Here is a 15,096-nt window from a genome sequence, read left to right as displayed (position 1 = left end):
AGAAAGGATTATAACTTGGTAAGAAAGGTCTGCATATTCTAGAGCACTCTAAGGCATAGACAAATGAAAATTTGTCTAGCCCTATGAAATAAAACGTTAAAAATGTTGCTTAGAAGATTTAGCAGGTCTAGCACCATTTTCTTTTACGAAAAAAGTAAAAGAATTAGAAGAAGCTAAAAGTTATGTCTTAAAGGTTTCAAATACAGATTTTCCGCTACTCGAAATGAAGAATGTTATGGAATGAAGAATGTTTCCATGTTACAGATGACAGTAGTCATGATATGGAAAAATTTTTAAGAGAGTTTGCCTGTACTCGTAACTCAAAGAAAGAATCCATGAACTTACATAGCCCCCTGTTTCACCGAGAACCGAATCCGAATCGAATTACGAGTACTGGGATATCTTGTCTATTTGATGAGTGAAAAGGCCCCCGTTCTTCGAGGAAGTCAATATGAGTTTTAACAATAAATGTTTTATTACTTTACAAACATTTTCAGTAGTTTCTTTTCTTTATTAATACATAGGCTGATTGATAAAACTAAGACTGATATTCTTTACTCAAAATTATATAACTGATCAATTTTTTTCTTCTTTTTTTCAAATTTTATTTTTTGAAGCTCAATTACTCTTTGCATGGTGTTTTATAATCGATTAAAAATCTAGAAGTGTACTGTTTTGTGGTGTACTCTTTAACACTGCTGATGTTGGGTTTTTTACTTCATCATCTGGAAAGACTTCTTCCCACACAATTATCTTTCCGATGTTGATTATGTCTAGAAATCACGTGTTGCGAAATGTAGGCTATATGTAAAGTATTCTAGTGTTGACAGATCGAATTTAGTCAGTGCTGAAAGTACTACAGCAGCATTATGTTGTCGAGCATTGCCCAGGAACAAAGCCACTGTTTCTCGAGGCAAATCCAGATTTTCTCCCCATAGCCCCACACAAATATATTTCAAGACTTACATAATAATCAGCATTCAGTATTCTTCCGTAGGTGTGCAGTATTACATTCGTAACTGCAATGGATAACCTAGTAGAACATGTTTAGTTGATCACTTCGAAGTACTTCTGGGACTAAAACACTAAAGTACGGCTAAACAATTTCAAAACCAAATGCGCTCTGGAAAATTTCAAGTTCTTCGTCTTAAGTCCCTTCAATCAGCCTTTTGCTTTAGGAAAGTAGCAAGATTTATACAGGTTTACTTCCAAAACCGCTTCCAAATCATGTATTAGAAGGAATTTCTTAGATTTTTTACCTCCCGCTAACCTATATAAGTGAGGTCATGTTTTTGGTCCAAAAATTTGATTATGAATTTTCAGTGAATAACTGCTGTCCCAACAAGACATTTTTGCAATTTTTAGAATGAGATCTGTCTGTATGTATGTGTGTGACGATTTTTTGTCTTATTCAAGCTTTCTACGTCCATATAAAGAGCTGATTAGATTTCGGGTAAAATTGGAGAACATGAAGTGGCATTTTACTGGAAGCCCATTACATATCAAAATGTAATTCAAAACTTTTCAGTTCTAGAATTGAAGAGTTTTATATTAATGCGAACAACACACTAGATTTTGGCTAAAAGTAATAAACCAGAAGTTATTCTTTATTTGATGTTTACTTTTCTAGTCCTTACTTGATACTCATAAAAATTTCATAAAAAAATTATTATGAGATAATCCAAAACATCTCGAATTTGGTATTTAAAATAGGCACGTGATTGCAATGTTGCATTTACGTTACATTTATTTATAAACATTAAATGTATTCTCGGAATTATGCTAAATGCAACGAGAATAAGCTTATGAAAACGAACTCTCGTTATGAAACAATTAAATGATTAACCTCAAACCTCAATTGAGTTCCTTTCATTTTTATGTTGAACCATTTTTCAAATAAAAGGATACTGTTACCAAATATTATCTCTTTGTATTATAGCATATATAGATAACAAAAAAATATAAAATAAATAAATAAATAAATAAATAAATAAAAAAAACTTATGGAAACACTTAACTCTCTATCGGAAATTTTAAGGCTATGCTGCTTTGAAAAACTTTAAGTCATTGATAAGTCATTAATTTCTGAATAAGAAACACTATATAATCAAATGTCTAGTCTTGAGAACTCACGTGCACCTGAGCAAGTATAATTAATATTGTCCATTGTCTGGGAGAATAGAACGATATAATATGAGTAGCATTTGTAATTAAAATTGAAAAATAAAATTTGTAAATAAATTAAACCGTTTGTAGTTTAATTTACAAATGATCAACTAGAAGTGACAGTTTACTTAAAGCTCGTTTCCATTCCGTCAATTCTATGTTAAGATATGGAAATGGCGAAAAGTCATGTGCTCATGAAGTCATGTTTCTTCAGAACTAAGCTATTTTGTTATAAATACACTGCTGGCCATTAAAGTTGCAACACCATGAAGGAAAGGAAATAAAACAAAGATATTTATTTCACGTAAACAGTATGGCATGAAGACAAAATGAATAAATTTGTAAGCATTTTGGAGGTTTACAGGGGTGAGAAATTAGTCGAAACAGCTGCCACCTCTGGCAGCATAAACGGCCCTTACCCCAACAGGCATGGAGTCAAACTGGGCTTGGATGACAGAAATGGGCAACTCATTCCATGTTACTTCAAGTCTATGCCACACTTCATCAACCGTATTAGCTAGAGAGGGGTGGCGGGTTAGTCTCTCATCAACCCATGACCAGATGTTTCCAGTGGGTGACAGATGACCATGACCAGATGTTTCCAATGGAGACCATGCAGGCCAAGGCAGCAATCGAATACCCTGTGTATCGAAGAAAGTCAGAACACGACGTGCAACATGTGGTCTTGTATTATCTTGTTGGAACATGGAGTTTGGGGGCTTCGAAGATAGGGCACAACCACTGGACGTAAGGTGTCAGAAATGTACCCATCTGCGTTCAAATTACCTTTGATCCGAACTAGAGATGTGCGTGTCGTGTGCCCAATATGGATGCGCAAACCATCACACTAGGTGCAGGGTCCCTATGCCGATATCGAATGCAAGCAGGCGACGTACTGTCTCCTCGTACATTCCAGACACGTATACATACAGCCATCAGAATACTGAGCGTAGAACTGGAACTTGTTTGAAAAGACGACATTGTGCCACTCCTGTACCCAACTTTGTCGTTTGGCTCATTAGAGTCGCAGGCTCTCTGTATGCTGCATTTTCAAAGGAAGCCGAAGTAATAGTTACATTTCTAATAGCCTACGCTCCCGAAAAGACCTTACGAGCTAATACTGGGCATGCTGCAAACGTGGTCGTACGGTTTTGAAGGGCTGACTTCAAAATATGTTTGTCCTCTCTGGCGATAGTCATGATAGTCTCGCTGGCGTTGAGATCCTTCATGCCGTTCAGTATGACCCTCAGCAATCCATTGATTCCATATTCGCATGACAGTGGTTGGATGCCGACCAGTGCGACCGACGATATCACGGAACGATAATCTACACTTTAGATAGGCAAAGATCCTGCCCTTTATCGAATTTCGAAGCTTGCTGGTAAGGATTTCCTCTTCTTATTCAAGAAATAACACGATATTCTGAGCAAACTCCAATCTTTATACTACTATACAACTCCAATCTACTATACAACTTTTCTTTTATTTTGTGCTTCATATGTCATTTCTCTCGCCTGAGACGCCTAAATGCGCTGGAATACTAATAATTTGCATATTCCAACCTCGTGTGCTTTTGATGTTTGTCAGATCATTCCTTCTTGATGTTGCAATTTTAATGGCCAGCTGTGTATATGAAACGAGAACGTGAGAACTGCTCATGGATGAGCCATTTTATCGAACAGCGTGTCTTGTTGTTTTCAGAGATTCCGTATTCAACTAAGGGTTTCAGATAAGGGAACAGAAAACTATTGTTGAGAAAGATATAGTTATTGATAAAAACGATAAAAAAATTAGTAGTAAAGATGCAATTCCATTCAAGAAGTATTAAATAAGGGTACTTATCTTTACAGTCTATTCATAACAGTGTTTATTACATTAAATCTGTTTCATTGCGAATTTATCTGTTTCATTGCAATTTATGAAAAACTGTTAACTTCAGGGTTGATTTAGAGCAAATGGAAGCACTAAAATGAAAGTTTCCATTTCAGCCTTGAGTACTAGGGACACATGCTAATATTAGGTGCGTGTGCTAGAGGGTACTGGTGTAATAGAGCTAACAGGAAGCTTGAAGGAGAAAGAAGGCAGTAACAATAAGCATGAAAATTTTTATATTCTGAAAACTTTTTAAGCAAGATTATACAAGCTTTGCAACCATTAATCTTTCATGAATGAAACTGAAAAATGTTCGTTAAAGATATTTTTGTGAAATTCATTTTGAGGACTTTTTCGCTGAGCATTCAATTCAAGCTGTATGTATGTAAGATTCGTTTTTCATTCCAAGGAAACTGGAATTGTTGGTATTATAGTTACACGACAGGCAAGCAAAATTCATAACGAAATCTCATTAAATAATCTTGGGTTCAAACTGTGTGTATACAAGATTCATTTTTTATTCCAAGGAAACGTATACAATTCAAATTATAAATATTAGTCTAAAATAATAATACTAATAATAAAAACAGGATGACAGGTTTGCACTTTGTAATGATATTGCTACGAATTTTGCATATGTGTAAAACGTTTTAGTGAAATCATATGTAAAATTGTAGTGTCTCTTATATAACATAACATGAAATGCCTCAAAAGCGCGAAGTTCCGCCGGAAAAGGCAAGTCCATTTAAAACTGAGATAAATGGCTATCTCGGCAAGAGTTGGCTCAGTGCTTATGCAGCTGTAACTGTATCCGGCCGTATATAACTGTAACTGTGCACGACTTGCACCTATTTCGAGCAAAGGCAGGTAGCGGAAGTTGCTCGGCGGCCGGAGGAATCTATAAAAATAGAGAGAGAGCATCATTTCTCAGTCGTTAGTCTAGAGTTGAGTTCGGAGTAGTGAGAGATCTCCATGCTAGCTTCGCTCTTTAGATACGCTTTGCATTGCGTTGTGTTTAATGTTCTTAACAGTTTGAAGTGGTAATTATCGATTGTGCTGAGAAGAACTGTGTAGATACTTTTGTGAAAATTTCCAGAGCTACGCAGTGTTTCTTCTGAAAAAAAAATCAATTTTATCAAAACTATCATCGATTTTATCCATTACGAACCCGTGCCCACGTAACAATTTTTTTGGGTCAGAAGTGGGATATTGGAAGTATAACCTGCAATCTGAATGTCTTTACATCATCCGATTCGAACTTCCGGTAAAAGACGCCGTTTTGAATACACTACGACCACAGTCGATAATAAATTTTATCAAGCTATCATCGATTCTGGGTGCAATCAATCCAATGTGAATCCGCACCAACATAACAATACAATCCAGTATGTTCGAGCAGTATGCAAACGCTGCTGAATAGTTTGATACAATAGAAGTGTAAAAATTACAAGTTAATATTTACCCAGAGAGTAGAGATCAAAGGTTATTTAGCAAATCACGGCTGCAAATAGTCTTCGCTGTCTTAAAGAAAAGAGAATTCTTGTGAAAAATATTATCTCATTAGATATCGATAGTGTCCCAGCAAACGGTAGGGCGCCGTCGGAATTTGTTTCGTGTTTAAAAGAGTTGATATCTAAAGCATTTATTAAGCACTACGTATTACACAGATAACGTTTGATTATTTTAGGAAGAGGGAGACTTCTGTGATCGCCTTCACTGCTCATTATCAGTATGGTAGCTAATTAAGAAGAACAATGCATTGAGTGACAGATAGCTTTTTTTTTTAAACCACAGATGAACCATTACTGAAGAACACCTTGAAATTTAAAAGCGGCAGAATTTAACTGACAGATTTGTGTAACAGTTTTAATTAAACGAATTTACATTTGCAAGAAGATTTAATTTAAAGAAATGTCTCAAGCAATTTAACAGGGATATTGCAACGCTTGCCGTAGTGCCTGAATTAAAAATTTTGAGAGAGGTTTTGAATTTCCGCTCCCCCTCCCAGACAGCAAACCAAGAATTTTCTTCTGGTTTCCAATTTCTGATTATATTTATTATCAGATTTCAATATGAAGACATAGTAGTCTTTACAATAACATATATATGTATATCCAAAACTAGAAAATTAATTATTAGTAATTAATTACTATTAATGCCTCTCAAAATGCTGCCAAATTAATTAAATAATCAAAGAAGAGATAAATTACATAGACTTAATATCCTGTTACAATGGTAAACTTACTAATAGGAAATCACAAAATAATATAATATAAATACAAAATCTTGTAAAACTAAATTAAAGTAAAAGTAAGTTATCGCAAAATAAAACATAATTCAAACAAAATTTAATAGTTGTCTTTTTCAAGGAACAGCAGATAGATTTAATTATCAGCAGAGCCACATTTCTGAATGATACCCGGATAAATGGTAAAACTAATAAAGAAAAATTAATTTTAAAAGCCTTAATTTAAAGCAATTAACAATAATTAAAAGAGAGTACACCTATGTACAATAAAAAACTTTAAGAAAGTAAAATTTTTTAAAATAATAATATTAAAGTTTGTTAATATTTGAATTCGTTCATTAAAGTTAACATGCTTCATCAAGGTTATATCTTGACGAATATATTCAAATAATAATAAAATTTAACATTTATTAAGAAAACTTTAGGTTCTTGAAACTTTTTATTTTTTGATTAATTAATTAATTAGTATTCCTACAATTATTATTCCTGAGGATAGCTGCACCAGATCGAACACACGTAACAGTTCGCCTTTCACTGAGGAATTTAGGGAAACTAACAAAAGCACAATCATTGAAAGTGAGCAAGGCACTCTTTTGTACACTCTTAGGGAAGTTGAAACTCTTGCCTAAGGACATTTCTAAGATTCGGAGAAGGTTCACTTCGATGAGCTGCAAATCCTGCTCTATCTCAGAAAAATACACAAATAAATAAATTTGACTTTCAAAAGTTTTAATCTTTTGCTAACAATCTGTATTTGTATTAATGTAGATGAAGATACATGTTTGACATAATTTATACCTTTTGTAAAATGCTACATAATACCTATATGCACCAATAATCGTGAATGTATATGGTTATTTACAGTATAAGCAGAAATATATATTAAATTACTTTCTTTACAAAAATCATAGAAAAAGAAGGAAATACGAAAAGTTTACATTAGAAACTTTTCCCTAAACATGTCTTTGTAAAAAAAAAAAAAAAAAAAAAAAAAAAAAAAACTCCTTTATATACTTTTTATCAAAATTTCGGTATATAGTAATATTATCCAGAAACCTGCGTAGTCAGAAGTTAATTTCTCTAATTGCGTTGAATACAGTTTTATGCAGTGTATGAAATCCTAACAATACCTCACACTTTCAGACATTTTCATGGCCAGTTTATTTATTTATTTTTTATCTAGTTATAAGAAATTAGGCGAGGGGGAAGTGATCGGAATGATGCAATTTATTTTGTCCTTCCCAAATACCAAAATTGGAGAATTCTTTTATTCCTTATAGTTCGTTTATATTGCAATAATGTTGCTTATTTGTTAATAAAGATGTGGTAGGACACCATTGTCTGCTCAATGTTGTTTTTGACGTCAATATTAATAATATTCCTAAGTCGTTATTAAAATTTTTGCTGTTAAATTGGCAATGGATAAAATGTGCTCTAAGTTTTTCCTGCGTTTTGAGTTTCAAACATAAGCATCTGAAATAAAAAACATTTGGTATCTATACTTCGAAATCTAGAATTTTTATTCCAAAAGAATCTGGATACTATGTGTAGTTCCATTGGTACGTTAAAATAAGGAGTTTGATATGAAAAGCTCCTGCTTCACTCTCAAAGAAGTTCGAAGCAGCATGTTAAGATAAAAGAAACACTATTTGCGGTATTTGGTAAATAAAGAAAACAATGTGCTTCTTTCATAGGATAAATCAGGAGTGACGATCTGCTTCATGCTAGACGTTAATGTTTTCCAACAACAAAAGAACTCAGATTATCAGAGCATGTGCTGAAATCAATGTATCGCTGAATTTCAAAAATTAACTTAAATGTTTCACCTTTCTATAATGATTAGATTATTATATGCTTCTAATATCTCAGTAAATCCAAAATACGATTTTAAAGTAATATTTTATTATTTAGTAATAAGCTATTCTATTAACTAGAATGGGAGTTCTTCTAGAATTTCCTAATAGCTCTAGAATTCTAATAGTTGTTGTAGAATAAAAGGAAATGCTTTATTATACTTAAGCGAAAATCGTGAACACGTGCGTGAATTTCTTACTCTTAGCACTAAAATTCTTACAGTGTATCGAATAATATTAAAAATTAGGTCTTGAATGTTGCAGAAAATATTAATGTATCACGATAAAAAGACACCAGAAATTTCAATCTTGTATTTCTTTAATTTTTTAAAGTTTCTTTGACAAATATGCAGTTTTTTTTTAAATTTATGAGAAGAATTGAAAATATAGAAGTTTGCAATTTTCAACTGCAAATTATTTTATATTTCTTTCTACAAGTAAATTGCAGTATAATTCAAAATTTCACGAAATTAAACTTCAGAAAGTAAGAATATTGGAAAATCTGTATGAAAATCATTTTTCGATTTTAATATTACAGACTGCGACTGCCATTAACATATACTATTTATTATTATTATTATTATTTATAATTCTCAACTTTTAATTATAATCCTTCCGAATTTGCAAGAATTTTGTATGTCATGTAATAAAGAGGGATGCATATTAAAAGCCGGCCGATTTCAGTAAAAGGTGTCCGGGTGTTAATTTTCACTTTTCTACTAAAAAATTTGGCTTTTATAAAACGCTTACAACAAAACACATGATAATGACAAGTATGAAAGGAAGAGTAAAAAATATCTCCATATACAAATTTAGTAATGTAGTGAAACCTTAACTGTAGGAATAAAAATTGCATAAATAATCTCTCGGCAAGAAAATTTCTGACTGCTATTTACAATTTTTGCATACATTTTGTTTCTAAAAACTTTTACTTTTGTGTTCTACAAATTGTTGCTCTTCCAACATCCTATAAGAGTATTTAGTTATTTTTTTTGCCCAAAATCTTAAAAATAATTTCTAGTTCTTTAGAGCGAGATGAGTAAGTAACATTCTTTATAGGTATGCTTTGTGTGTACATCTTTGCCGACTAACTAAACTCCTTATATGCGTTTAGCAAGTTCAAAATTCCCTTTGTAATTATTAATAAACCTTATTTGTCCTTTACATAATATTTAGATTATATCAGATTAGGTAACTGGGTACTTCGTTTGCGAAAAAATACTTAAGGGATATCTACTTAATAAATAAATTCTTCTAAAGAGAAAATGAAATGTTTCGCATTTAAGTTGCAGGTTAACACCTATTAAGAACATATGTTCATTATCACGCAAAGGTACACATGCCGTCATTTTGATTGTGTTTGCATTTTTAATGTTTTTTTTATATACTTTACTTTTTAAAAACATCGTGAGGCAATATAAAATTAAAGAACATTTAAATTAACAAACAAAGATTAATAAACATGACTGATAATAAATGTATTACAATTTTGAAACTTTTGCAAATTTCCTCAGTTCCTTTACTCAACCAGTGTTGTCAAATTCGGAGTCAAAATCGGTCAAATTGACCCGATGTGTACTTATAGGTGTTAAGTAACCGCTTGTCACTTCAATATTTGAAAGTATGCTTCAGAAAGCAGCATTTTGCAACTTAGCCATTCGGTACTTGAAAGCACTAGGTTACACAGGAAACAGATACAGCTTTACTAAATAGCAATAATGGAATCTGATTTTGTAGTAGTTTTTCTTTATAATTTCGTTGCTTGCAAAGGGAAACTCTGGCTCTCTTTGTGTATGAACAAGATAGATTTTTCTAACATCTGAACATTTATAGCATAAAATAAACAGGGGAGAAAAATTTATAAATTAAAAACATCTAGCTAGCAAAAAAACACGAACACGATTGAGACTTGACGCCGTGAAATACAGGGAAAAAAGAAAATAAATAAATAAATAAAATTTAAAAAAATTAACAGTGTATGGAAAGAGCAAAATGAAAAAAAAAAAAAAAAAAAATACTATGGGGAAAGTAGTGAACACATATATTCTTCAGAAAGTATGTTTATGCGATGTATCTAACCAAGTTTCAGTTAATGAATAAGAAGGTGGTGGTAGTGTTGGTGGAAGTAGATTTATGGCGCAAAGCTCAATGGGCCATATGCGCCAAACACAGGATTCTTATATGAATAGAAGGAAAATCTCTCATAAGAGTATACTTCGGTTTGTTCACTAATTAACTGAATTTTCTGAATATATATATTTCGCGGGAAAGCAGATAGGAAGTTTTGATTAATCTTGCAGTTTTAACATCTGATGTGAGTTGGTCTTGTATAAGCATTTTTTATTTATCTAGTATAAGTTTCTCTTATACGAACACATTTTATAAATTTCTTAGTCGAATTTAAAAGAAAGATTACTATCATCATATATCCTCTCAGCGCTTCGCTTGTTCAACCTCTGGTAAAGGCAAATGTCGCAGAGAAATATAAAAAGTAATATTCATTGATTAGATGACGTCTTTTCATAAAATCTGGATAGTAGAAGCGTTGCCTAAAATATGTAAATGAGCATAATTTCCTGATTGCCTTTAAGATTGATTATTTAATAAAAGAGCGAATTCTATTCATAACACTTCTATCCCCAAAGTAAAGAATTGGGCTTAAAGGCTGATTTTGTCGTAGGGTTTACTTTGGAAGAGCACAGAAGAGACATAAAATAAAGTCACAACTGTCAAATGTCAGACGGGTTAAAATAAAACGAAATTTTTACATCAAATAGTAAATAAAAGTTTAAACAAGGAACGAGTCCTTTCCCCGGGAATATTTACTTATCTATTTACTTGATGATAATTTTTGTATTTTTGGCTTTAAGAGACAGTTCTAACAACGTAATTTTTTACAGTGCTGCAGGATAACGTATTAATTTTCATTTTTATATTTTACACATAATACTCATTAGATACATTGCATTAACATGTTATTCTTTCTGCATAATATTCTCATTTATTTAAAATGTTCAAAATGAGCTTCGAAATCCGAAATGGCTTTTTGCCAGACAGTTTTCTAAATTTTCTTTATCAAGAGGATGAGGAAATAAGAAACTAAAATGCATAAAATTAATTTTGACTTTTTTTTGTTTGCATTGTGTAAACAGAGGTTTTCGTTATTTAAACTCTATTTTATTAAGTTAATATTTGAATAATCATGGAACCTGCATATTATAGTTTTAATAAATAATGTGAAAAAATTTAGGAAGCTTTACTAAATCCTCGCTTTCCTTTTCAAAAGTTCTGTAATAACTTATTACATTTTAAACATCTTAAATCATTTAAATCTAATGCTCACAGAAAATTTATACAAGGCAATTTTTTTAGGCTAGATTTTATTATTATTATTATTATTTATACTCAGCTTTAAAAAGAACAAAATTTTACGAATCGTAAAATTAGTAGGGGGAGTACTAGATCATTGACATTTTGAAGATTATTTTTGCTATATATTAAAGTAGAACAGATTAAAAGGAATACCATTCAGACCTTGAGGAGCTGCCAGTCGATCTCTCCACAAAGGATTTACAGTAGGCCAGTAGACGTGTGAAGGTCTTCCTGGTATATCTCCTAGTCCAAGTTTATGCAGACCAGGATTAGCTGGGGAGAAGTACATTCCGGGTCCAACACCTAGGCTGAATCTTGGCAATGTTGCTCCCAAAGCTCCTAAGGTAGGAGGTGATGTCATTGTCGGTCGACTAAGAATATCATTGATACCATGGGGCGTCGCAGATGATGCAGGGATAATTGAGCTGCCGGGTGATTTGACAGTGGAAGGCTGAGTTGTTGATCCGCGGTATGGTCCAAGAGCTGACGCTTTAATCTCTGCCATAGTGTGTAAAGCAGCCAGAGGAGGACTAGCTCCTAATAAGAAATTTTGACGAGATACTGCTTCCATGTTCAAATTCAGCATGGAAAGCATCGAGCTAGCACTAGTCGATGTCGTTGGTGGATTAAATTCCAGCATGTCTCTGTCAAAACTTTAAAATAAATGAGCGACAGTTTAGTAATAAGATGTATGTAAGGAAGTTGATCTGAAATATATATGTTTCAGAGTTGCAGGAACAAAACGATGCATTTCCATCAAGTGAAGTTTATGTTTCATGAATAAAACAGTGATTGTTGCAGATATATTGTAATCATTTCTTAATATTCTGAAATAGTTGTTTATCTCAGAAAATGGTCAGGCGGAGTAAATTCCAATTATCTTTAGAAGTATTTTAAAAATGGTCTAATACAGAAGTAAGGTCTCACTTAAAAAGCCTTACCAAGACGAGGATAATTTCTCTAAATCACTTACATAGACAAAACAAGCAGCCAATTAATCTAAATGAGATCTCAGCTGAATTTTAGAGGTTAGAGTAGAAGAATAAAAAGCGAAGTTTTGTTTAAGACTGGAGGCTAGTAAGTCACATACTCAATCTTTGTAAGACAATTTTTATAATCTGAATTTCAAACTATTGATTTCTCTTGTAAACCCTTTCATTATACTTTCAGATTTAAAAAAAAAACAAAGAAAATGAACAATATCAGAAGGGAAAAAAAACGAAATTCGCTATTCTATGCTATTTTAGTTTTCATTTTTTTACTGATGCATCTATAGCCATTGCGTAAAACTAACATTCATGTGAAATTTATCTTCAATAACACTTAGTCTTTAAAAAACTAAAGGTAAACAAAAATTTTTCAACAATTCTGAACGCAGAAATGTCGAAATATTTTAATTCTTACAGCGACTGATTTCACTTTATTTTTCGGTCTGTACTTTTGAAATGCTATTAGCAATTCAGTTAAGGAAAGAGATATACTCATTCTTTTACAGTGTAATTAAAACCACTGTCTAATGCTCCGTTAAGTTGTTTTCTTCACATTTTGACACTCGATGCCTTGTTAGCAACAATAAACAGAAGAAGAACATTGATTTATCTTCCGAGACAGAAGACACGAAGTGTTTTAAGTGAAGTGCACTTTATCACTGAGGCGAACATCTTGGTCACACAAACCCACGGGATTTACTTCACAAAAAGGAAACCTCACATTCCACGTCGCAACAAGGGGTACGTTTGAAGGCCGCGGCATCGGCATTCGAAGGGCGTGATCGCCGGATGGGAGGTGGGGCTTAAGTTACTTCTCTCATAGGGTAGTTCTTCGCAGGCGGAGCCAGTCGCTGAAGATCGGTATGCGCTTAGGTCTTGAGCTTTTCTGCAAGGAGCGTGGTGATGGGTTGAAACTGAAAACTTGCTTGAGCGGACGGGGAGTCGGAGGTGAGTGCCTGGATTGTGTTTCTTTTTGCGCTTCTGAATGGGATAAAAATAACGGTAGCGGACAATAGGGGTGACGAAAGAGTCACATTCCGAACTATTTAAGTAGAGTTCTCTGCATTTGTGATCTCTAGATAATAAAAATGTATTGCATTGAAATGAATGCACTATTGCAGAAATAACTTTCTGGTGGGAGTGGATTAGGAGTTCATTTTTAATTAATATTAAGATGAATTTAGTATTTTTTGATGTGTTCTGTTATTGAAAATAGACTTAATAATAGCAATAAACTCCAATGAAATATAATTAAGGGAAAAATAAGGCTTTAAAAAAGATATGTTTCATTAATAACACACTTTGTGCTTTACAGCTTGACAATGAGAAAAGAAAGAAATTCATTTTTATTTACATTATGAAATAATATTTTGATCGACAAAAAATATATGTATTTAAGTTTTTAGTTAAAGAATTATTAACCATCAGCGACAATATGTTAATAACAGCAACACTATTAATTGCTTCGGAGAGTGTCGCCAGCTTTGGAGAAAGGAAAAATAAATTTCCACTTCTAAAAATTGAATTAGGCGGGGAGGATCACATCCGGTAATTCAAATACATTTCTTACTTGTGTTTCTTTCTGTTACGTTTAAGCCTTTCAAAATGATATATTTCTTTACCTATCTGTCTAACTATATCTATATCTGTCTATCTCTATACAAACATGCACAAAACTTCTGTAATATTTAAATTTCTATTTTAAAGCATTTGTGTATACTTTTGCCAATTTTCAAAATGTTTATTGATTTTGTTTCCAAAATGTCTTAAAAATTTTACTGCTGAGACTGCATGTTATGTCCGAAAAAAGGGACCTTTTGCCAGTTAGATTAAAGATCAAAGTTGGAACAGTTTAAAATATCAGTTTCGCAGATTAAAAGTAATTTAAATTAACTTTTGAAATGATACGTATTGAGCTATTTTGGAGACTGTTTCAAGTGTACCGTAATTATTACAATTATTTTTGTAAAGCAGTCTTAAAAAATATAATACTTAATACATTTTTCTATTAATTTTCGTATATAAAAGCGCAAAAGAAATGATACTTCAAGTTTTCTTGATATCTGCAATTTTGACAATATCAGAAAGTAATACTATGCAATCCTGTACAATTTGACTATGAAAATTTTAAATCCTGAAAATTCTAGATGTTTCTTCTGAGTCACTTATTACATTCAATATGGAGATCCCCAATTTAAAAATAAGCTTTTATTTGGAAATATTAATAGTTATTACTTTTTATATCAATTTTAAAGTTCAAATTTTTTCTCCTTTTGCTAGTGATTTCTATTTTTGTTCCATTTCTTGAAATTAGATTTTATTTGTGTCTCTATACTTTTACTCTTCGTTAATTGCTTGCATTTAACTTAAAATTGTTTATTTTTTAATAATAATCAAACTTCATCGACAGGTCAGGTATTTAATCTAATGTCGTCTTTTATTAACTGATTCATAGAGAGGTTTATGTGATGTGTTAATACTGAAGAAAAGAAAAGCATTTTGCAAAGAAAAAAGCCTTCAGAGTGTTGATCTGGCTAAGCACTTATAAACAGTCTTTTCTTCGAATGACTTTTTTAAGTATTGTCTGAAGAGTCTT

The 15,096-nt window shown here is 32.2% G+C and overlaps 1 protein-coding gene and 1 long non-coding RNA gene across 2 annotated transcripts in view; one reads left to right on the top strand and one right to left on the bottom strand.

The window, feature by feature from the left end:
* LOC118184726 (homeobox protein Nkx-6.2-like) overlaps positions 1-13,220 on the bottom strand; it is a 54,390-nt gene extending 41,170 nt beyond the window's left edge. Inside the window, exon 1 of the mRNA XM_035354438.2 lies at positions 11,674-13,220. Within this exon, the coding sequence (XP_035210329.1) occupies positions 11,674-12,151 (478 nt within the window). The 5' untranslated portion in view covers positions 12,152-13,220. The remainder of the gene's footprint in view (positions 1-11,673) is intronic.
* Positions 13,221-13,316: 96 nt separating this feature from the next.
* LOC146992682 (uncharacterized) overlaps positions 13,317-15,096 on the top strand; it is a 92,843-nt gene continuing 91,063 nt past the window's right edge. Inside the window, exon 1 of the long non-coding RNA XR_015038895.1 lies at positions 13,317-13,448. This is a non-coding gene — a long non-coding RNA (uncharacterized LOC146992682). The remainder of the gene's footprint in view (positions 13,449-15,096) is intronic.

This window comes from Stegodyphus dumicola, chromosome X2 (assembly GCF_044657685.1).
Source record: "Stegodyphus dumicola isolate Sdum_Otavi_A_Nest chromosome X2, ASM4465768v1".
Taxonomy (NCBI): domain Eukaryota; kingdom Metazoa; phylum Arthropoda; class Arachnida; order Araneae; family Eresidae; genus Stegodyphus; species Stegodyphus dumicola.
The sequence above is the reverse complement of the archived record's forward strand: the minus strand, read 5'-3'. Positions and strand labels throughout refer to the sequence as shown.